At 40.1% G+C, this 25,690-nt stretch overlaps 1 protein-coding gene across 1 annotated transcript in view; it reads left to right on the forward strand.

Moving 5' to 3' along the window:
• si:ch211-212o1.2 (uncharacterized protein LOC492735 homolog) overlaps positions 1–25,690 on the forward strand; it is a 59,372-nt gene that overhangs the window by 18,603 nt on the left and 15,079 nt on the right. Inside the window, exons 2-4 of the mRNA XM_023289888.3 lie at positions 12,662–12,781; positions 12,996–13,087; positions 24,093–24,237. Of these exons, the coding sequence (XP_023145656.1) occupies positions 12,662–12,781; positions 12,996–13,087; positions 24,093–24,237 (357 nt within the window). The remainder of the gene's footprint in view (positions 1–12,661; positions 12,782–12,995; positions 13,088–24,092; positions 24,238–25,690) is intronic.

A 25,690-nucleotide genomic window follows, 5' to 3' on the forward strand; every position in this document is an offset into this window, starting at 1 on the left:
AGATTTTTAGCTTCGATTTGGTTGTTTTTCCCGACAGAAGTGAATGTCACACAAGTAGTTCAAGGACTTTCATGAAGTAAAAAGTCTGACATTTCTTCCCGTTTTTGCAGTTTCTTGCTGTGATTAATGGTGTAATAGTGGCCAGTAAGTGCCCTGGTTCAGAAGGTTAATAAAATATGAAGTAATAAATTCCTATTTCAAAAGAAGCCACACAGAATCTGAAAGTCATGAAACTACAGCTTCAGTATTACTCTGCTTACCACCACCACTGAAGAACAAATCAAGTTCATTTATATACCACTTTTAAAACAATAATCGACTGAAATTATCAACCAGGCAGCGGCAAAAATATGTGCAAAAAATAAGACAGGATACTGACTTGGAAAATCAATTTCTACAGCAAAAATAATGTAGTATAAAGTATTAACACAAACAGCTAACAGCAGCTTGAAAGACCAATTTCTGAACCAGAATAAATATATACAGCTAAAATAAGAAGGCCATTCCCTCACAGCTTTTAGTCCCGTTACTCCGCCAAGGAACATGGTGGAGTTATGTGACAATCAGCGTACATTTGTCCATCTGTGTGTCTGTTAGCAATATTACTCAAAAACGGGCTAATGAATTTGTATGAAATTTTCATGGAAGGTCAGAAATGACACAAGGACCAAGTGATTAGATTTTGGCATTGATGCAGCTTATAGTCTGGATCCACTGATTTGTTAAAGAGGTCTGTATTGCAAGATAGTGGCACAGCATCACTGTAACCATGACAACAAGTGAACACTACCACAGCTGCCTGCTGATGATCACATGATTGCCATCCTAGTACAAATCCACCGCTGCAGATGACTCGGGACTTATCCATTGGAAATGATATAAGGATCAACTGCTAAATTGTGGGCGTGTTTCCGAGTCCCATCAATTCCTACCGGCCGCTACATATTTAGGTCACGCCATTCGGTATCCGTACGTAACGTACACATGCATAACACATGACTGTGCTCAGCGCAAGGTCATTTTTTATTAAAGATTTCATCCGTCCAAAATGATACAATGGCTGAGCAGCCTTGGTGGAGTACTGCGCTCTCTGAGTGCTTTTCTTCTTCTACATGTAACTCATGGATTTCACGTGATAAAACAATGGTTTACACACACGTACACACCATGAAAGTGTTAGAAAAACAAGTTTCCAATGTAGAAAGTACTGGTTTTACATGTGATCCATATATTCCAATTAAAAGAGAAAAAAAAAGGAAAACGAGTGGCAGAGCTTGCTGTATTCTGCTCTCACATTCTCTATCACACCTCTGTGGTTTTGTGTGTTAACGGTGCAAAACCACATGTAAACACGTGTGTTTTTACACGTGATATTGGTGTGATTTTTCTGCAAATGGTTTAGAGCAACCAGAAGCCAACAAAAACACAATTTGCTTAAACATTTCAATAGAGAAGAAACATTTGACGGTCTAAAGCTTTGGAGCTGCTACTGCAACGACACAATCTTCCCTCAGCAGCTTCGATCGTGGCTCTAACAAAATGCCACATGTAATCAAATTTAAAAGAACTACTTGTTTGATTACGTATGCAACTACTCTACGGTAAAATACTGTTTTAAGTATGGTAAAACATAGCTCTTGAGCTCCTGCTGATTGGGTTGCTAGGCAACACGTAGCTAAACAGGAAGACGTTCACAAGACGTTGACAAGGTCTGGAAAAAAAAGAGAAAAACCTCCTGTTGCTATGAAATCTGACTCAACCATTAATAAAACAGATTATTATAACTCTCATTTTAGGGGAGGACAACTTTTTTTCTTAACTTGTGCCTTCTCAAACACACTTATTCGGTCCTGTTTTTTTTGCTTAATGTCACTTTAGGTGCTCGCATCCCTCGTCCTTAGGTTAATTGATGCTAAGATTCAGATTCTTGCAAATATTAATCATGCTTGCAGTTACGTTTTTTTATTGTTCTTGTTTGTTGCAGCTGCATGAATGTAGAACTTTACCTGCATTCTTGGCGTCAGAGTGCATCTGCAGCTTCCACCCAATCAAAAAAGAGAATCTACAGTGACAGCGGCATAAAGAACCTTATCTAAAGCTCTAAAATGAGCCACTTAAATGACTTTAAATTCACAGTTTCATGTCAAAATACAAGGATTTCTATTAATTAGTAAACAGCGAGGATTTAACCAGCAACAGTCAGAAGGTTGATGTGTTTTCTCTGAATGGACAACACTGAGGGTGTGCATTTTATTTCTGCAGACAAAGATACTGCACAGCGCACATACACATGAACGGCGTCCGCGCAAAATTTAGAGACACACACACAGTGCATCCATGGCTTTAGGCGAGCCTTCTAGGCAGGATTTTGCTATTGACCTTGACCAGCGCAGGAGTGGAGCTGGGAATGCTGTTTTCAGAGACGAGCTGTGTGTGTGTGTGTGTGTGTGTGTAGTGTGTGTGTGTGTAGTGTGTGTGTAATTATCCTTATGAGGACTGCAGATGAATATTGTGGTAGCAGAAAGCCCAGGAGATGAGGGGATGGCATACAGCAACACAACACACACTCGCACACAAAGGAAAACACACATGATGGGATCTGTCCATCCTTTTTTTTTTTTTTGTATGTGTGTGTGTGTGTGTGTGTGTGTGTGTGTGTGTGTTTTGTGTGTGTGTGTGTGTGTGTGTGTGTGTCTCCACAAGGGAGGGAGGCTGGAGCAGCGCCTGCTTACACTCTCATGTGGGTTAAATTCATGTGTGTGTTATTGTGCTTGGATATATGCATCTGTTTGTCTACGTGTACTTATGTGTGTGTGTGTGTGTGTGTGTGTGTGTGTGTGTGTGTGTAGTGTGTGTGTGTGTAGTGTGTGTGTAATTATCCTTATGAGGACTGCAGATGAATATTGTGGTAGCAGAAAGCCCAGGAGATGAGGGGATGGCATACAGCAACACAACACACACTCGCACACAAAGGAAAACACACATGATGGGATCTGTCCATCCTTTTTTTTTTTTTTGTATGTGTGTGTGTGTGTGTGTGTGTGTGTGTGTGTGTGTTGTGTGTGTGTGTGTGTGTGTGTGTGTGTCTCCACAAGGGAGGGAGGCTGGAGCAGCGCCTGCTTACACTCTCATGTGGGTTAAATTCATGTGTGTGTTATTGTGCTTGGATATATGCATCTGTTTGTCTACGTGTACTTATGTGTGTGTGTGTGTGTGTGTGTGTGTGTGTGTGTGTGTGTGTGTGGGTGTGTGCGTGCGTGTGTCATTGTGTCGGTATGCCATTATTGAATCTCATTTGCTACATTCCTCTCTTTGTTGCTGTTGAATCTACAGGGTAATGGATTTATTAAGTTTGTCTGGCAGGATTGTGTGTTTGTGTGCGCACATCCACATAAAGACATACATATTGTGTTTGTGTGTATCGTTGCTTCATCTGTGGTGTGTGTGTACTTTGGATTGATGTTGGTTTTGTGCGTGTGTGTGAGTGTGTGTTCGCTGTGTTGTGTACTTGTTATTGTGTGTGTGTGTGTGTGTGTGTGTGTGTTTGTGTCCCAGGTTCTGTGGTCCACCGAGATCAGATGAAAGGAAAGAGGCCTGTGACTGATCCACTCCTTCTGAACAAGGGAATCCAACCTCCCGTCTTTTCCTCCCCCCTTCTCCCTCTCCCTCTCTCTCTCTCTCTCTCTCTGTCTCTCTCTCTCTGTCTCACCCTCTGTGTCTCCCTACCTCCCTCTCTCTCACCCATGTTTCCATGTTGCTGTCATTCTCCCTCGGTGTCGCTCTCCCTCATCTCTCTCCCCCACTTTTTTTCATTCTTTCTCTCTGAGCATGTGACCCACTTTTACCACCCACATCACTCTCTCTCTCTCTCCCCCCTTTCTCCCCCTCTCACTCTCCCCAAGTCCCATCTGAAGACGATCCGCTGAGAGCAAACCGGGGGACACAGAAAGAGAGACAGACAGAGAATTAAAAGAGGAGAACGAGTGGCAGAGCTTGCTGTATCCTGCTCTCACATTCTCTGTCGCACCTCTGTGGTTTCGTGTGTTAACAGTCTATACATCAGAGTGAATAAGTGTTTGTAAATGGAATCGGTTTCAGACCGTCGATGACGAGGACATGAAAGAAGCTGCGAGAAAAAAGGCGTGGTCGAGGCGCTGTTTGAGCTGCTGTCAGGCTCCCGTTCAGAGTTTCTTTTTGTCAGAGGCTCTGTAGGTGGTTATTCAGAGTGAGCGTGTTTTGCTGTGGGCTTTTTTTTCTGTGTTCCTGCCTTTGGTTTCGTCCCTCGCTGAGTGTATGTGTTCGCTTGATTGGTCGTAACAGAATCAAAAAGACCAGTTTTTTCCCATTGTCATGGGAATATATGTCCTTGGCAGTGGAGATGTATTGACAGTTTATGGTTGTTTACAGCTGCACAGTCTTACAGGTTTACCTTTCAGCATCTACAAGCAACTAGAATAACTTGAAGATGTCTAATCGCCTTTTGTTGGCTGAGGAACACGGCAGCCTAATTAACCTTTACAACCTGTAGCTACATCCTGTAAGGAGACATGAGCCAGATATTATTTGAACATTAAATGTATCTGAGTCAATTAATGAGCAGCTGCAGCCTGCTGACTCCTAAAGCTCCGCTCTGTTCAAAACCACACAGTCCACTTGTAGTTCCACAGTGATTGAGTGAGTAAGAAGATGCTTCCTACATATTTCCACTCCTCTGCTCATGAAATAAATTGCCAGGAGAGATAAAATGTTTGAACTGTGTGAGTGTTTTGCAGGCCAGGAAACTAGGCATGCACGATATTGGATTTTTTTCAAATATAAATTTCCTGTAGTGGAATTAACCGACCCCAAAAACTGAGCTTCAGCTAAGCTCCATTTTTATTTTGAATTAAGTATATTTTCACCATGAAAGAGACATTCTAGGAAAAGACCTACAGTTTTAAAGAGTCACAAAGTTCCTGGAAAGATGGCTGCAAAAACATGGCTTTTACTCAAGAGTTCCATGTGACACTGTTATTCTTGGACTTTAAGTTTCAGTTGCTTTTTTAGCTAGGCTTAGGTAAATATCACCCTTTGGTTAAACACTTTCACCCTGATAACTACCTGTTAGAAGCTTGATTCAGTTTAGACACCAAAATTACTTGGTTTCATTTAGGAAAATAGCTCAGTTTAGGTTAAAATATGACCCTTTTTCAGCTTGTTTGAAGATTCTCCTCCATCTTTTCAAGGTTCAAGAGTTCAGATTTGTGACGTTTGTCCAGTATGTGCAGTGAAATGCAAAGTGACTGTTTGAGGCTGTACAGTAATAATAATAAGACATTAAAAAAGAATATTCTTTAAAGACACGACATCATAAATACGGAGGTAGAGACTTTGATGCTAAAGTCTAGTGTACATGTTTGGTTTACCGGAGTCCCATCAGACCTATTATATGACCGATTGGCTAAAAAGATACATATGAGGAAAAAATCAGTTGATTTAAAACATATTTGTGATACGTCGCAAACAAACATAATCTAGTTCCCCTAAAATCTGATTTTAGATGCACTTTAGTTGTTCAGTAACATAACTTTTGGGAGACATGGCTGCAGTTATTATTATATTTTGCCTCTATTTGTCATGATGGCTCACTTGCACTTACACACATGAAATAAAAGGTTTTTTAGATGCACAAATTCACTCGACAAATCAGAAAACTACCTCAATTTCAAAGTAAAAGATGCCATATTTGTTTTTATGTTACATTTTTTTAAGCAAAACTGTAAACTTTTAGCCTCTCACTATACATTCCTTTAACCAAACAAGCCATAAAAACCATCCTACATTCATTTCGCTGCTCGTTTTTCCCCCTCGTCCTCCATCATTTGCCCATTGAGGTCATTAGGGGACAGAGTCTCTCCTGGTTTCCTGATAATGGATATGATCTGATAACTCCCACTGAGCCGAACGCCAGCAAAAACAGGCAGTCTTTTGTGGCCTAATTACCCGCCGCGATGGGCAGCAACTTAGTAAAACAGTAAATCTGCCTCCCTCTAAGTTCCTTCTTGTGCTTCCACAGTCATCAGTGTTGACCTGCGCTCAATTTATTGTCCCGCTAACTACTGTACACTCGCTGTGGCTGTGGGGCAATCAAATAAGAACAAATCAATGCTCCTGATTGGCCGCCTGGTACGCTTCTTCACACAGAGCAGCAGAGCTTCTGTTAGCTGAGCTCCGGCCATGTTCGCATGTAAATTCTGCTTTGACTTTGGTGTTTTTAAAAACGTCTACCTCCACACTGAAATGACGACGCATTAGAAAACAGCAAAATCTCTACTTGCTCCAGTTTCTTGGAGGTGAAAGGCCGAAACGGAGAGGAAGGAACAGATGTGGTTGCAAGTTTAGCCGGCTTAGTGTGGAGAACACTTGACCCTGCTGTTCTTCTTTTCTTTGTTTTTTTCAACACAGGGATGATTGAAGAACTCTTTGCACTCTTGTCTTGTACTAAAAGTGCAGATTTTGTCACTGCATTTTCTTATCTGAGACTGTTACGGTGCAGAGTTTGAGAAAATTCCAATAAAATTCCAATATGTGGCAAAGATTTAACTTGTAATTTGGCCCCATTGTGCCTTTTTTGTGTTTTTGCTGCCAATATTGCTAAAAATCATTTCATTTAAGCATGTTTCAACCTCTCACCCTCTGTCCCTGTGACCTGACAGACAACATGAAGAGGTACAGGGCTCTGCTTTTCTGTCTCCCCTCTCCATTAGTCCATTAGTATTCAGGATGTGTTGCCTTCCTGCCTGCTGCCCGCCACTCATTCCCCAGACAGCGAATCAGCCGGCGTTGATTAATTTCAGCCTATTAGCACCCCTCGTTCCCCTCCCCCAGCTCCGCCCAGGTTAAATCCCCGTGCACACCCACGTGCACGCTCTCAGGCGGGCGGAGGAGGGAGGGGCCGCTGCTGGGTGAGCGATGGCAGAGAGGTTGCCAGGGAGCCAGTTGTTGTCAGAACGATATTAATGAGTGCGCTCCTCTGGCCCTAAGAGTGTGTGTGTAGACTGTGTGTGTGTTTAACTGTTTAATTTTGGGTGTTTGTATGCCAAATGAAGGCAGGTCGGATGTGTGTGTGTGATTGTGTGTGTGATTTGTGTGTGTTGGAACATGCTACCATATGTCCAATCGTAGATGCTTGTAGAGGCTGTTTTTGTGTGTCTGTCGAGTAGCTGTGTGTGATATCCAGCAATGCCATGGCCTGAGGGACGACGGCTTATGTGTGTGTGTGTGTGTGTGTGTGTGTGTGTGTGTCAGTGTGTGTGTGTGTGGAGAGTGAGTGAGTGTGTATGCGCTCTGCGGAGGCCTGTCCTAGTTTCCTTCCCCTCACCAGGGAGCCGGAGGATCCAAGGACTGACGCACATCACCTGACAGCCGCCCCACTGCTCCACGGCCCTGCACCGTGGGTGTGTGTCTGCGTGTGTGTGTGTGTGTGTGTGTGTGTGTGTGTGTGTGGTACGTGACGGAGATGGAGTGTCTGAATTTGGGTGTGTGTCAGAGTGTGTGTAATAGAAAGAGATGCGTTAGGAAATCCATCAGCTGGAGCGTCGTGGTATGTCTGTTAACGTGTGTTTGTGTTCACGGTTTGTCTGTGGCTGCAGTGAGGGAGAGCTGAAGAGAGTGAATTTTGGTGTACTGATCCCTGGAGGTGTGTGTGTGTGTGTGTGTGTGTGTGTGTGTGTGTGTGTGTGTGTGTGTGTGTGTGTGTGTGTGTGTGTGTGTGTTAGTGCGTGTGTGTGTATCTTGGGGCACAGTGGAGGAAATGGTGTCACACGAAGCTCGGAGACAACAGAGCTAAATGCGCTCTACTTAACCTCAGTATGGACTGCGGCTGTGTGCACTAAAAACACTTTACCTGGACTGTATGGTGTAAACACAATAAATTATTCCACCGGATCTGAACACAGTGTTGGAATCCACTTCGTACAGTAAACACTTGTCACAGCTCCACAGCTTGGTGCAGCTGCACTGTTTACACACCGCTCATACGGAGATGCATTGTTCAGGTGAAACTTTTGTTGCATTTCTCCAAAACCGATGCTTTTTGTCGCAAAGGATGAGGAAAAAAAAAGTGCTAAATAGTTTGTCGCTATCTGACATGAATAGCACCAGATTGCAGTTTGCACAGCAGGTCATTTTGCAGGAAATTTGTCTAGCAGCCGGTTACAGTACATCAGTTAGAATAGAATAGAATAGAATAGAATAGAATAGAATAAAAATGCTTTATTGATCCCCAAGGGGAAAATCTGTTGTTACAGTAACAAGCAGAAGAGTAAAGTGACCACCACAAATACAAACAAATAAGAAAAATATACTAAAATACAAATTGCACAGTTAGGTGTGAAATGTACTATGATTTAAAAAGTACTAAAGAAAAAGAAATGTACCGCAATGTTTCAAAAGCTAAATATGAAAATATATGAGGGAATTTAAGTCCTGTAAAATTCACTGCAACATGTGCGGTTAGTGCAAAAAAAGCAGTCAGAGGAACAAACATTTTAGTATTAAATTGCATCAGCTCACATTAAATGTTGCAAATACCTAATTACCTGAATCACACACCTGGTATGCAACCTGTGAATTCACCTCAGAATATATAAATATACACATTAAACTTTTTTTAAATGCATAAAATAGGTTTATACAGTTTTGTTTATCTTAAAATGATGCAAAGCAGCAGTCTGGCCTCTGACTAACTAATGTTTTCCGATGAGCAGGACCCATGTTACTGAATTAATACACTGAATTTACAGAGACCCAATGTTAAGGATGCACCACCATAAATATTGAGTTATTTTTATGTATCTTTTATGTATTAGAATGCAGAAAAAAGCAATCTTTATGAAAAAAATAACCAAATTATGTAGCAGAACAGGTGCTAAAAGGGGATCAGATCCACAGACTGACATGAATGAAGGTGGAAACCAGAAGATGCAGTTTACCAGCAGCTGCTTGTATAAAATCTACCCAGTGTTTCCGTTCTATCTGCTTGAATTTTGACTTTTGCTGCGTTCTCAGTGACATTTTGTTTCGCCTGTTGAGTAGCTTCATCTGCCGAGGCACACAAGGCTCACATTCTGTGTAAGTAACAGATGTTCTCATCCTGTTACCACTGTGAAGCAGATATACTGCTGACTGTAAACAGGTTACATCCTCGACATATGGTCGAGTCTGTTTTTGTTTTTTTTTTTCCTTTAATTTAGTTGCTGTTGCTAGAGATGGAATACCTGAAGGGAAGCAGATGATATGAAGGTAAAGCCGAATGCAGTTATCAAACTTGTTAAAAGCATTGGGGAGTGTATTTAAGTGCTTTTTCACTGAAAGTTGGAAGAACCAGTCATGTTTGTGCAGTAAATGTGAGGCTGTAACAAACTGCTGCTTTGATTAGCACAGCATGAATACTGGAAATAGAGCGAACAAACTCCCCTCAGTATATAAATTGTTACATTTATATGGGAATTTGCTTAATTTATAAATAAATTAAGATGCTGGCCAAAGTGTAACCAGCAGAGACTGTATTCACATGCATTTGTGTCTCCTGTTTGTGTGTTTGTGGCCTGTTTTTGTGTGTGCACATGCAAGTATCAGATCCCAATATCAGACACCTTGATAAACACTCATTCCAGTTTTGATGAATCTTATCGTGTCTGGCACAAGAAACCCAGCTACTGTTGCATGTGTAGATCTTTTCCTGGTTTCTGGCCGCTACTGATCACCTGTGCAGGTGCAGCTTCATCCAGCTGACAAATAGAAACACAAACCGAGTGATATTCCACACAGTTTGTACAACACTGTGACCGCTTTCATTGGTACCAGAACTGGTGCTTGTACTGTAGTTTTCTCTGGTCTTACACACACTTTAACCATATCACATAGTCTTAACCATACTTGTATGCTCACATTTCTTTTCACTCGTGCTCATTCCATGATGAAACCTGACCTATCAAGCTGCTGGTTTTATTAGCCCAGCGCAAATAGTGGAAATAGAGAGAAGTAGCTGGATCTCAGTGATTAAATTGTTATGTGTAAATGTTACAGTTCAGTTACAGTACTAAGTGTTTTGGAGGTTCAGCGATGTTGAGAGAGGATGAGGAGGCAGACAGAGAGTCACACTGGAGACTCAGAAGACTTAGGTTGTGAGTAGTGTTTACCGATATCAGGAGAAGTGACACCAACAGAGCAGCAGTACATGCAAGCAATGCCAGCATCAGTTCTGAGGATTCTCTCTGGTCTTTGAGTATATGTTGTAGTTGGGAGAAGTTCAGATTTAGATTACAGACCAATATGGGGATCTAATCTCCTGCAGCGTCTGCCTGTCTAAAGGCCATTATGACCTTAGAAAGGGGGAAGAATAATTTTTCCTTCACACTAAGATCCTGGTCAAATGCAGTGATTTTTAAGTACTGCATTGCCATTGCCTTCTGACTTGCAGCGCTTTTTTAAGTTTACTGTTACACATTTATACGCCAAGTCATATTCCTTTTATGTGGAAACCTACTTGGCAGTAAAACCATTCTGATTCTGATCCTACCATTCACAGCAGCGTATCTTCATAAAACATCTTCCTTGTTCTTTGTGGTAGCAGTGCCAGTTTAAACCGGTCAAAATAAAGGGAGTGTTTGGCGTTTTTTGTTGTTCTCATGTCCTGTTGCTGAGAAAAAGATGAGTAAACCAAAATCCACAACAAAGCACAGCCTGTTATACGTGAAAGTTGCTTCTTTTTCAAAAGCCACGGTCAAATTCATTTAAATGTGGGCTAACAGATAAAGGAATGTCAGATTAGATTGCAAGTTTGTGCAGGTATCAGTGATGTTTACAGCATAACCAGCCCAATAATCAGCAACCAGATTACTACTGCTGTTTATTATGGATATGGGCAAATGAATAACCAGGTTTCTCAGTGCTCTTTGTGTTCTAAATATGATCAAAAGGAGGATAAACCTCAAAACTGTGATGATAGTGTGGATGTAAATGGACTCAGAAATACCAGGAAATCACTACTGCCAGGCAAGAAAGAGATCTGCAAACACAAATACACCAAATGCATTTCACTTTCCAATGTATTTTGAACAAATTGTAGCATCTTTACTGGTTAGTTTTAAAAGTAGGTTTTGATGTTTTAGTGCAGAACCAGTGGAGTGTATTGGAAGCTAAACCAACCAGCTGTTGATTTTGTATTTGTCATCCAAATATGAGAGTGGTATCAGGCAAAAAAATTGGCAAAATGTTAAATTATTCCTTGAAACTTTAAGAAATATCTGGTTCGTGTAGCAGCGCAGAGCCTCACAGCAGCCAGTAGACGGTTGATACTTTCTCTTGTCCAACTGCAGCCCAGCCAGCAGCAGAAACAAGAGTTTTTTGAAAACAGCTTGCAACAATTCGCAAAGTCAAACTCATTCCGGAGCTGAACTTCCAGCTCCACTTGAATTAGCCATCTGTCTCCTCGCATCTTTGATGGCGTCTATTTTTAGAAGGTGAAGGGTCACATTTGATGATTCGCGAAATATCCATAATCACATATTCTAAATCTCCCGTGACTGCTTCAGTCCATACCTTATGAGAGGCTGATAGCATATTCATAGTGGCGTGGGTCTATAGGCGCACACACTGCACAGGCCGGTGTGCTTTATTAGAAAAAACTGTCATGAATATCTTATAGGCTGCTAATGCTGTGTGATACATTAGGATCTGAACACATTAAAGTTTTAAAAGCACATTAGATTGGCAAAGACAGAAGGATTAGGAGGAAGAGGGGGGAAGGGTTTCGAAAGAGGAAGTGACTAGAAAAGTGTATATTTGGACGTTTTGGAGTTTATTTTTGCACGTGTATGAGGTGATGTCATATCTCCAGCCAGGACAACGGAAAACAGGAACGGAAGTGACAAGTTCAAGACAAGTGAATGGAAAGCTGAAGCCACCAGGACGGAATACGGTGCAAATTACATCAATGATCTGTGCATTCTCAATAATTCAGCATCTCTGATCTTTGGCGCTGTGTGGCTGAAGGCTTTGGAGTCTGACCCTCCTTCGTAATATTGCTGAATTGCTGGTTTGGAGTGTGAGTAGTTCCAGTTGGTCCCTCTCCCTGCGTCCTTTAGTTCATACTGCTGACCTGTGAGTTTGGCCTCGTCCCTGCAGAGAGCTGCCTCCCACCTGAAACAGCCTTTTTGTGTGTGTGTGTGTGTGTGTGTGTGTGTGTGTGTGTGTGTGTGTGTGTGTGTGTGTGTGTGTGTGTGTGTGTGTGTGTGTGTCGCTGCTGCATCAGCACTGGTGTTTCACATATGAGAGGTCGCGACCCTGCAGCCTGGACTACACTTGTCTTCATCTGACTGATTACATATTAACACCCCACACACACACGCACACACACACACACACACACACACACACACACACACACACTGATTGTGGGTGAATCTGTCCTTTGACCCTGAGCGAGGAGTGACTTGTTCTCCCAGTGGCTGCAGGGACCTCGACCAGTTCATTAAAACAGAATATCACAGTCAAAAAAACCTCAGTTTCTTCTTTATTCCAGCATTTTCCCGATTCCTCTCTCCTCTCTTGTCTGCCAAGCAAGTAAACTCTGTATTTTCATGATGCCTGGATAACTAATTTGGTTGTTTTTCTGCAGGTAAACGGCTGCAGGAGTGGGTGTGTGTGATTCTGTGCCTCTTCCTCTTCATCATCAACTTCTCCTTCCTCCTCCTGCACTTCTCCACCGTTCACATCTACAAGATCATCCTCGGCATCGGTGAGCTGCTGCAGAGAAGTCGCCAAATTAAGATGAAGCTTCCGCGCATATTCCATTAAAACTGCCCGTCGTAGTCGCCGCAAGAGAGTTGTTCATGTCATTTAGAAACATTTTCTGTACTCATGTTGGAAATTCTTTGTAAATGTTTGTATCTAACACCAACATATGCTATTCCTCTTTCATTTCCACTCTGTTTTCTGTGTTTGCGTGTCAGTCCTGGGAATCGTGACGGCAGATTTTGCGTCAGGCATGGTCCACTGGGGGGCAGATACCTGGGGATCTGTGGACATCCCTGTTATTGGCAAGGTGAGCACACACACAAACACACAACCAGGTTTTAATGAACACATTCTGGTAATTTCACAATAATTTCCTCCCAAATAAAACTTCATTGTTCTTAAATTCCCTGACACAGCCGTGCTAGAAATTAGTTTTCGGGCCACTTTAACAGTCTGTAGTTGGCTGCTATTTGTTTTTGGTACATAGATGTGTTTTAAAAATGTTGCCAAACTTCTTTTTGAGATCCATCGGTCAAGATTAGGTCATTTGACTCCTAATGTGTTTTGCAGGAACATTTTCCACTCATTCATAGCTTAATTCCCCCATAACATATATATAATTATAGCTTATCATTAAACTTTAGATTTTTCTTATTATATGGTGGACATCATGCAAAGAACTGAGCCTCATGTTGAATGAAGCTGATCCTGAAGAATGAGAATAACCAAATTTCCCAAAATAACAACTATTCCCGCAATAAATATAATAATCATATCTCTACAATCACTGTAAATATTTGTAGATGTTTGTTTTTTCACTTCTCATTAGGTGCTTTACACACAATTTAAAATGCTAATACAAGAAAAAGACAAAGACAATGACAGATTCAAATAAAAGTTGTTTTTTTTCTCTCCACTGTCAACTAACCAAATAAAAAATCAACCATAAATGTTGAAATGAGGCTGACAAATGTTGCAAGGAAGTGTTATCAAGTGTGAATATGGAGTTTATTTGTCTTGTAATTGTCAAAAAATTGACCAACATCTTCTAAAAGAGCTTTAACTTTCCTGAACAATCCTGTTTTTTGACACCCATACTGGCCTTGTATCTTGTGTATCTTGGCAAGAAACTCCTTTTCAAGCTTCAGCTCCATCTGTCTTCGTGTGTGTTTAAGTCGCCTGCTTGAGCACATTATTTTGATTTGAAGTTTATCTTTTGATGGAAACAGAAGTTTTGTCTCCTGGCAGCTAATTGGGAGTTTTTCCAGTTGGATGTTTTGTTAAAAACCCCTACATTCAGGTTTGTTTTCTAAACAGGTTAAATATGTCAGAAAATATATGCTGAAAACTGTGATTTATGTGAATTTTATGTTCAGCATTTTTTGTCCAGCCAGAAATCATGACTCAATGAAGCACTGGAGCCACACTTTTCTAACACTATAGCGTTATAAAACAAAAGTGCATCAAGGTCAGTGGTTCATAAACATTATCAAAGAAAGTACGTTTTTGTTTCTTCTTTTTTTTTACATTTTTTTTTTTATCACGTACACCATTATAATTATGCCTTACTGGAAAAAAAGACATTTCTGAGTTCTTTGTGCTTCTATTTATGGTCATGCTGTTTCCAAAGAGGTTCAGGACTTGATATTGCAGTGAAAAATGAGTCCACAGTGAGCAAAAATGTGACAAGTAATTGGCGTTCATAAGGTTACATTCTGTAGAGACAGAACAACAAACCTCTTGAAATGTAAATAATTTTTACTGCGCCAAGGAACAGCAGAGTTATGTGATGATCGGCATAAGTTTGTCCGTCTGTCTGTCTGTCTGTCTGTCTGTTTGCAGCGTTACTAAAAAACAAACTAACGGATTTGGATGAGATTTTCAGGGAAGGTCAGAAATAACACAAGGACAAAGTGATTAGATTTTGGCAGTGATGTGGCTTATAGTCTGGATCCACGGATTTGTTAAAGATTTCTGTATCATTGCGAGATAGCGGCATGACATCACTGTAACTATGACAACAAGTGAACACTAAGTCAGCTGCCTGCTGATGATCACATGATTGTGATCCTGCTACAAATTCACCACTGAGGACTTATCAGGACTTATCCGTCGGAAATGATTCAAGGAACAATTGATTAAATTGTGGGGGCGTTTCTGAGTCCCATCAATTCCCGACGCCCGCTACATATTTAGGTCACGTGATTCGGTATCCGTACATAACGTGCACGTGGATAACACACGCCTGTGATCAGCGCAACTCCCTTTTGTTTGTGGGTACGTCTATATTAAATGGCCACATTCTATGGTGCCGTGATTTCTGCCACGATTTTTTCAAGATTTCATCCATCGGAAATGATACAACAAATGAGCAGCCTTGGTGGAGTCCTGCGCTCTCTGAGTGCTTTTCTTGTTTACTTTTACATCATTAAAATGCATTATTCTTCATCTCATTTATGCTTTTGAGTTCACTTTGCCACTACAAAAATGAACAGCTTCGAGGACCTTTGCTTGTGTCTATCAGTATCTATGAATTAGAGTGTTTTTATGCAGGATTTTAAATGTGGTTCAGCACAGTTCAGATTACTTTCATTCAGCTCTATGGGAGGAAAGAGAGGACTGTAATTTCAATCTCGTTTCCAGCATTTTAGAGTGCAGAATTCTGCTTTTTTCCACTATTTTGAAGCCTTTCATAAAGTTAGCAACTTTTTAGAACTAGTCAAATTCGGCTGGATGTGTGACAAACTCAGACGACAAACTTATTACTGCTTCAGATGTTTCCAATGATTGTAAAACACTGGAATGACCCAGTGAGGATTAATGACACTGTACTGTAACAGCGTCCCGTCTCTCCTGAGGCTGTGTCGCCATGGCAGCGTCGTACTGCACCTTATTCCCCCGAGCTTTAGGACCGCCATAGTGACCTGGAAACTAAATGTCACTGTAACAGAGGAGTTTGTAACACAAAGTCCCTGCAGACGGTGATGTCCGCGATTCCCAACACACTCCGGGGCACAAGTTGTTCATAGCCTCACCTTGAATCCTCACAACCTGCCACCTCACAGAACACATGCTCATATATAAATGGGAGTGTCTGAGACGGATGCACACACACTTCATTTGCACATTAAAATACATCACCTGCATTAATGCACGCACACATTTTTGCCACATTTCCCACAGCCAATTAGAGTAAAGGTTATCTTCATTTCATCCAATTAAAATCAGGGTGATCAGGTGCAGCATGCAGATTGGTTCATGGGAACTTTGTTGTGATTAATGGGATGAGAATTTCGTGGGTGTACGTGTGTGTGTGTGTGTAGTGTGTTTGTGTGTGTTTCGTCTACTGTTTCTTGCATTTATGAATTATTCATCGATAAATAATTCAATGAAATGTCGAAGCTAATGTGTGTTTTGAAACCCCAATTAAAACAATAGTTGTTATTCGTGCCAGACTCATATTTTATCAATGTATGATTAATCATCACACTATGTTATTCACACTTTAATTAAAATTCATGTAATTTGTCCCATGAACTTTGGTAAGACAAAATGTGTATTTTACAAATGCTCATTATAAGAGAACTGAATCAATAGTGTTGTCATTTATATTCATGTGTGATGTCATTACTATGACAAGGTTACACTCTAATGCTCAGTCACACATGTAGCATCCATTTACAGAATCAACCTTATAATGGATTATCACATGTCAGAAGTTAAATCTACACACTAGTGATGGTTCATGTATTTATTTAAACCTATATAAGGTGACACTGTATGCTAACATGGCCGTACTTCACCGTTGAAACCTTAAAAGTGCATTTGACGTGAGGTTTAAATCATTTGAAGTGACTGAAGTCTGCCATTTTTGTAGGTTTTTTGTAGTTTTTTCTCCTTCTTTCACTACAGACCTATAGGAGAGTGATTCCTATGAAGTTCAGATGGAAAGCAGCTCATAAATTAAGGAAGATTAATGGATTTCTTATGGATTGTTAAAGATGATCTGCACATTCACAGTATAGCTATTAGTGCTTACGCTCTATGGAGCCATATTTGTTAGCTTTACTAACTGCACTGCAGCTGCTTAATTTCAGTTAGTTTTAGTGTGAAACCTAAAGCTGCACCACCAATATTTATATATCTAATTGTTTTAATTGTGTTATTTATTGTGTCGGGCTGTAGTTCACCAAAGAAAACTTCAAATCGGAACTACTCTTCAAACCGTTAATTGCATGAAAAAAATCTGCATTTATCTCAAGATGGACTTATACTACCATTCAGAAGTTTGGGGTCGCTTAGAAATGTCCTTGTTTTTTAAAGAAAAGCATTTTTTTCAATGAAGATAACATTAAATTCATGAGAAGTCCAGTCCAGACATTGTTAATGTGGTAAATGACTATTCTAGCTGGAAACAGCTGATTTTTAATGGAATATCTCCATAGAGGTACAGAGGAACATTTCCAGCAACCATCACTCCTGTATTCTAATGCTACATTGTGTTAGCTAATGGTGTTGAAAGGCTAATTGATGATTAGAAAACCCTTGTGCAGTTATGTTAGCACATGAATAAAAGTGTGAGTTATGGGAAACATGAAATTGCCTGCTGGGTAACCCCAGACTTTTGAATGGTAGCATATATGAATTAGAAATAAGCATAAAAAGACAGTATTTGAAGCATATTAAACCATTTGAACCTGTTTATTCTATAGTAACAACAGACTCAGAGTAGACTTCCACACACTGTCTCATATTCATACGATTTCTGAGAATAAAATTTAATCAACTGTTTTTATATAATTTGTCATGTTGGTTGTTTATCTGTGACGTTTACACTCAGGTCTTCTCTGTTTTCCCAACATTTCTATTCTAAGGCAGTTAATTTGGAGCTGACTCCAAGTATAAGTTCAGTAAACATTAAATACTGTAAGTTAGATGTAGTAGTTTACATTAGGTTTGTTCCAGTTCAAAGTTGTGAAAAGGTAGAAGTGTTCACAGGTAGTTTGTTCCTCCAGCACCCAAAGTAATTGAATAATCCTGGAAGACTGATGATATTGAGCTATTCTCCTCATGAAAGTCACACCAGAAACTGTTTAACCAAGAAGAATTGGATTGTCTAAGAGTTGAAATCTACAATATACATCCAGCCCACATGGACTTATAAGAATTCAAAAATGTTGTTTCTGATGTCGTTTGTCCAAAGCTGCTCCAAAACATCTTCCTCAAAGATTATTCCCTTCCTAGAACAAAAAGCAAGGTTGTTTTTTAATTACAACAATGAGCATCACCCTTTAACTTTCATGTAATAAATGAAAAAAAAACAAGAAATAGACTTGTAGATTCATCTAAATCATACAACAAACACTGCATTTTCTCTTAATGGAGAACAGCCAAATGCATCTAACACACCTTAGATCTTTGATAATGTTCTAATTTGTCCCCATGTAGGACTCTGCAGACTATATGTTAGAAAAATAGGTGTTTAACTTCAACAGGCCATCATTTTTTAAATTCTCATGGGAGAAACTTGAGCCAAGCTCCATAAATACGACGGTATTTCAAAAATCTAATGAGCTTAATTTGAAAGATGTTGTTCACTCTAACTAACCTGCTCTTAGTTATTAGTCAACACTTTATTTTTCCCATCAGCCTTATGAAACATATTCGTAATTTCCAACTCATTACTTTGGTTTAACAGCCCACAGCTCCACTGTTCGGTTGTCCTTCACTGCTCTCATTACCTCAGGCAGCTGTTTGCCGTGAAACAGCTCACATAAACCACCGAACACGACTCGCTCGGCATCAGACAGACGGCAGGCAGAGTTAGCAACTAGAGCCCTGTGCGGGACTGTTTGCTTAATCCTGCTTCCGCTGGAGTCCTGACCATTACTGTTTGCTCCCACAATGTGTGTTTCCGCTCCCGCTTGCACCCGCAAATATTCTGACCGCTGTCCAAAACGCAACGTAAAGCTGCACTGATTTTCCACAGGGACCACAGATTACTATTATATTACTGTTATTGTTGTGCAATGTGAAAAATTACGTATATTTGTCTAAAATATTGTGGCAAAATTACAATTACATTAATCAGAATTGGCTATTCTAAGGCATGAATTATACATTTCATACATTTTTTGGTCGTATCTTTTTAAATATGTGTTTAAATATGTGTTTTTTTGATGGAGAGCTACTTTGAATGGAGAGAACTAAGCAGGTATGTCGCCTCAACCCAGAGCCAACTGTTGCATATGAATACTTGGCTGTTTTTCACATCAAAGTAAAAATAAATAAATAAATAAATTTGTCTCTTAACAGCGAAGAAATTTGTCCAATTGTAAAACTTGCACTGTCATGCTTAAAAACATGCAAAAAAGTTTAAAAATCTGCTTTTTTCAGCTTCATTTGGTGACACCATCCTTCTGCTTGCTGAACCTGCTGGTTATTTTTTTAACTGTCTGCTCTCATCAGCACCAAACTTGAAGAGATTTGCAAGATTTGTCAGATTTGTGTTGCATTCTGTGTCACTGTGAGAGCAGTTAGCAGCCAAAAAGCTACACACTTTTCTGAGAATTTGGTAGAGACTAAAACAAAGCTAAAATGGAATAAATACTGGACCTTGAGACACCCAGAAATGTGTCTCTAAAGGAATGGCAGGTTTTTTTCTATATCTGCTGGTTGTCAACTTCTTCTCCATAACAACTTCGTAATCGAATAATATCACAGTGCTGCATTCACAATATACTTTTCTGTCCTTAAGTAGTAAAAAAACTAAATTCGAACCATGAATCCTGCTTTAAATTACAAAATTCATCCTGTAGAAGTCTGACATCAACCATCAACCTAATTTATTTTAGTAAGATGATATCTAAGATTTTGCAAAATGCAACACTTTCAAATTTACAGGAAAATGTTTCCAGACACTGAGTCCAGTTAAAAGCAGTTTATGAATCAGTGTAGCTGCAAAGACTCCAAACAGTCGTAGTTATTGGTTCAATAATGAGCTGCAGCGTTTGATTGATTTTCATAATTTGATTTGTTATTTGCTAAACTTAAAATTTTTTACCTCCACACAGGAAACTGGAGGCTTTCAGGAAGTGTCATCGCCGCTGTTAGATAATCTGTTCTGACACTAATTGACTGCGTGTTTGCTGTGATGAACAGTTGATATCACTCTCGTTTAATTTGCTGTTTATTTCATGCCGCCTGCTTCTGTGTACGCATTGTATTTTTTTAAATAAGGATTGTTTAGTTACTGTATTGTGCTGCTCTGTACAGTCTGACGCCTCTAAACGAGGATTTTCTTCGGAGCCCCGTGTTACTGTTTGTGTTTGCGCCAAGGTATTATGCGGTTTGATGTTTATTTATGATGTGGCATTTATTGAGGTTTGGGGTAGTTACCGGGACCAAAGGCTCAGCGGCAGGCACAGATTTGCATGGTGTGTCGGACTCTGTAGGAGACCTCTAATAAAGACTTTAACTGGAAGAGAAGAATGGACTTTTGCAGAGAACAGAGGGATGACGATAGGCCAGTGGAAAATCCAGTGTGTGAGTATGTGTGTGTGTGTGCAGCAGACAAACTCAGGCATACAACACCTCAGTTGTATTTTTGTGTGCGTTTGGAGCCTGAGAATAAAGCAGGCCTGTGCTCCCAGTTAAGGCTAGTTTGAATATGAAAGAGGAGCGTGGCGCAGAACACCTGAGGCTAATAGTGGTTGCAGTTATAAAGCTAGACGGAACATTTGAAGCCGGTGTCGCTCTTTGTCCCTTGTTTGTTCTGTGTTTTGTTAGTTGTTTTTTTCTGTTTGTGTAAGTATGTCCTGTGTGTACATGTGTACGTCCTCGCTTTGTTTCCACTTCCCTGTTGTCTTTCTTATTTAAGACCTCTTTAAAGACGTCGTGCTGTTGAAGTATTAATGCAGACACATGTTGGCTGCTCATATGGACTCCGGCTCTCTCATTTTTTTTGCCATACTTAGCCTGCAGTTTCATAAATCTGCAGTTGTAGTATTGTAACAAATTTTACCAGTAAAGAAGGCCAGATGCACGAGTGATTGAACCCTGCACTCTTCCATAAGTGGGTCAAAAATGACCCGTATAAGAATCAATGTGTTTTTATGCCATTTCTGTCATTTTGGATAAGAATAATAATTTGTATTATTGTTTGCATTATATTTTTGTCCACACAAGAAATATTTCATGTTTGAAATAGGTTTATTTTTCACTTTAGGATCAATGTCAGCGTCCATTTTGTTGACATTTTTCCACTCTTTTCCTCCACCTCCTACTCTGTGTCCCTCCAAGTCTGTGCACTGCATCACCTCTTGTATGATATTATCAGTGATAACGAGCTTGGAGTAGTAATACAAATATAACAGTTTCTGTAAAAGTACAGAAGGGAACTCAAAAAAATCAAAAACAGATTTTTTGAGGAATATCTGGAATATGAAATGATACAAATTTGTCATTACAAAGATATTGGAAGAAATCGACCTCACCGGGTCATTTTTGACCCACTTCTGCATGTAAGGGTTAAGTGGTTGCACATATTCAATTTCACCTATGCTTTTGCAAACCTTTATTTCACTTTTATTTTATATATATATATATATATATATATATATATATATATATATATTTATATATATATATATATATATATATATATATATATATATATATAAAAGTAAAATTTGTGTGCCTAATGTTGTGTTGTCCTGTCTCCCTTGAAAAAGAGGTTGCTATCCTCAGTGGGATTTACCTAGTTAAATGGAGGTTAAATAAAAATAAAAGCTGATAAAAACAACCCAAAAATAAGTGTGAAGAGCAAAAAACAAAGCCATTTAATTATGTAACCTCCTCGTGTCCTGTTGAAGATATTTGCATAAAGGTAGTTAATAAAAACATGTTCTGATTCACATTTTATTTATTTATACTTAATTGGCAATGAATTTAATTAGAACACCATTAATGCCTCCTGAGCAACTCATCCGAGACATTCAAAACATATATTATTAACATTATACCTCCAAAAATGTTTAAAAAATGGACTTTTCTCATACACAAACCTCCGATGTGCAAAATCCCAAACCTGAATGACAAAAGTGACAAAGTTTTTCATCACACCTTCTTTAATTCTAACATGTTTCTCAGAAGAAGCAGAATGACGCCACATTGTGCTGCTGCTCTTCATCATTACAAACTGCTTCGATTCAAGCCTGTAACAGCCTTTTTTTTTTCTCTCCACAACACATTCTCAAAAAAGTGCACTGCAATCTCCCGACAGTGCTGAGAACAATTCCACGGCGAGGCTTTGGGCCATGCTGTTTTTTTTGTCGTCATCATGTCGTTGAGCTTTAATTGACTCAACAAGGATTTCGCAGTCCTCTAATGACACCACTTTGAGGACAAAGTCACGCTCATTAGTTCCCAATGATGCTCGATTCACACTGAAATTTGCCAGATGTGCTTCCAGTTTAGGGATGTATGTTTGAAGATCCTCCCTCCCTGTCTGCTTTACTTCTATAGTCATCTGGTAAAGGCATCAGCACTTCTCTCTCCTTGTTTCTTTCTTTTCTGGCTGCATCTTTTACCAACATGTCTCTTTCAAGGAGGATCTCTAGTGACACTGATTAGGAGGGTTAATTGAATAATGGAAGTCAGTTCCTATTTAAAGGCCTGAAAGGAGAGTGATGCAGCACAGAAATATTTGACCAAAAAGACAGAGAGGAAACCCAAAAAAAAGCAGCAAAAAGTGAGATGAAAATATTGTAAAAAAGGTCGGAAGGACAAAAAAACTAAAAAAGAAGGGGGTGGAAGGGCGTGTCCGTACGAGCAGTGGGACGGCGCCGGTTGCTGGGGCGATGGGCGATGTGAGCTGGTGATTAACGGACGTCTTGCAAGGCAGGCCGTTAAATGGTGTGGGATTAGAGGACACGCAGCGACCGGTGGCCCGCCGTTAACTGGGAGCGCCGATGCCGCCCTGCTCGGCACGACCTCCGCGGCTTAGCCGGCCTTTCATCTAGCTGAGGGCTGCAGTGAGAGGAGGAGGGGGGAGACGGGGGAGGAGAGGTGGGGGAGAGGCAGACGAGAAGCGAGATGGGTACATAATTGTGAAGATATGAACAGATAGTTTCAGCGTTTGCAGTGGCACCTACCAAAAGATGTGGCCGCTGATGGGCGAGTGCGATTGTTTCGAACAGCTAACCGCCGACTATAATGAGTTTTCATGCTGATGCTTCTGTGGCTGCACACACACACACACACACACACACACACACACACACACACACACACACACACACACACAGACACACACACGGTGAGTGAAAACACATGCAAACCTTCCCTTTTTTTGCTTTCTCCACAGAGGGAAATAAATTACCTTTATCCTGTGTGTGCATGTGGGTGTGTTTCTTTTTGTCCTCTTTTGTGCTTCTGAGACTCAGATCCAGTCTTTCATTCGAGACCCCCATGTTCTCACAGACAGGTGTCTGCCTCTGCACAGGGCAGGTGGGGTTTTCATGAGCGCCTCTGTGTTGTGAAGCTCACATTTCTGATTTTATGTGCACCGTCCACGGGTCATTTATGTGTATGAGCGTGTTTGCTGGAGCTGACTGCTGTTCTGTGGTTTATTAGGATGCTGGATACGAGCTCTGGGGTTACGCAGGATGTTTGGCATCACTAAATGTGCTGCGTGTGTTTGTGTGTTTGATCTGCGTTTGTGTAAAGACTGTAAACAATGTTTTGCATTGAGATTTAAAGTGAATGTAAATGAAGCAAAGGATTCTACCAGTGACTTTCAGCTTTCCGTACCTGTGCTTTATCGTTGTTACCTCATTAGTTCCGTTAATAGAAACTGAATATGTGTACGGTTAACTAAAGGAAATGAACAGATTTTGTTGGCCTTAAAGTTAAATGTTGTTGATTTTGAGCATTTTGAAAATAGAAAGATTGCTCCAGAAATGATTGAGGTTTCAGTAATTATATTATATTATATTAAAGATTGTTTACAGTCTGGAAACTGAGGCGCAATCCCTTTTTTTTTTATTATTTTCATTTCATTTATCAAAAGGAGTCATTAACATTTTGATGATGAGGATTTCCATGTTTCTGTCTCCATTCAAACATAAACTAATGATTGGTTAATGAGAGTCCCTCTTCTCAATTTAAACCCAGTACTGTCTGCTACAAGCACAAATTGTTTGAGCAAGAGGCTGTACTAAGCTCAGACAGTGGAGTAATAAATAAAGATAACTGTTTTATTGTTTTACAGTCTCTAACCTCTCTCTCGCTCTGTCTCTAACTCATTACAGGCATTTATCCGACCGTTCAGGGAGCACCACATCGATCCAACCGCCATCACTCGCCACGACTTCATCGAAACCAACGGCGACAACTGCATGATCCCCATCCTGCCACTGGCTCACATGGCCAACAAGTTCCTCACGTACACACCAGGTATACGCGCACACATGCAAATATGTAATCATCTTCTGCTCAACCACCTGTGCAACGTCTTAATCATACAGTGCAGATATTTAAAATGGTCTCAGGTACATTTTAGCTTGATATGTTAAATAGTTTCTGAGTTTTTTTTTTTTTTTTTTTTTTTAAATTTCCTGCAATCAATCCAGTTTCAGCACTTTTTTGGTACACTGAAATTTTAGGCTTATCAATGTCTCAGGAAATATTTAAAATAAAAGCCTGACATTTTCACTGTGATTTCTCTTCGTGTCACTGATGTAGAATTTGTAATATTGGACAAGTAGATCAAATAATCTCTTGTTATGGGTGAAAAAAGTCCCGACTTTGAGCTCATATTAACAAAATATTGATAATGCAGATGTCAACTTGTGATATTTTCTGAACTATGTGCAGCTGTATTTCACAATAATAAAAAAACAAAACATACAGAGTGCTTTCTAATGTGAAATATTTGTCCACAAATATGGAAAAAAAGAAGCTATTTTTGTTGAACTTTCATAACTGACTGAGAAGGGAGTTGTACCACAGAAACAAAAATATTGCTGGATACCTTTGTCCAAATAGAACAGACATCTGAAATTTCAAAATAGTTCTAAAGATAGAATTAAAATATTCATTAGATTGCTAATTCTGAGTCAATGGCATGATGAGTAATACCAGTGAAAATGTCATGCTTTTGTCTTTAGTAGTTCCTGAGATGTTGCCGTCCAAAAATAGCCTCAGAATTTCAACGTGCAAAAAAATGTGTTGAAAGTGGAACAAAAATCTTAACTGATGTCATTCGCCTTCTTAATATCTGTGATTGAGAAGTTTGAGAACCCAAAAATGCAACAAAGCAGTGAGAATCACCACTACAGCAACACAGATGTGATCCTTCATCTGCTCCCTAACAAAGAACACGAACACATCCAATAAACCTGAACGTAAGGACTTTAGAAGGTCGCCTACTCGGTGTCCAAGTGTCTGTGCCAGTGACTTAGTGCTGCAAGGTGCCAAAGTCTGGGAAGTCGTAGGAAGGCGTGGGGCAGTTTTGGTGCTAATCATGTGCACTGACCTCAGAGTGCAGGGCAGGAAGGGAGGGACTGGAGGAGGAGGATCAGCAGGAGGAGCAGAGGAAGCTGTTATTGAGGAGGTGACACCTCCACCTGTCATGTCTGCACTTCAACTGCAGCTCAGAGGTCAGTAATGGGAGGAGAGGAGGGGCGGCGGCCTCACTTTGTTAGGTTAAAGGCTTGGTGAGCTATGAGTTGGTGGGGTTAAGCTGTTCACAAGCATCCGGAACTGAGCATCTCTGATTGAATTAAAAGGTTAGTTGGACATTTAATGATTAAGCAAACTGCCAACTACAATTTATAAATGTGTGAAGAGCTGCTAAACACTTAATTCTATCCCAAATCGGTGACTTTTTGTTTGACAAAACAATAGG

Source organism: Amphiprion ocellaris, chromosome 3, assembly GCF_022539595.1.
Source record: "Amphiprion ocellaris isolate individual 3 ecotype Okinawa chromosome 3, ASM2253959v1, whole genome shotgun sequence".
In the NCBI taxonomy this organism is placed as follows: domain Eukaryota; kingdom Metazoa; phylum Chordata; class Actinopteri; family Pomacentridae; genus Amphiprion; species Amphiprion ocellaris.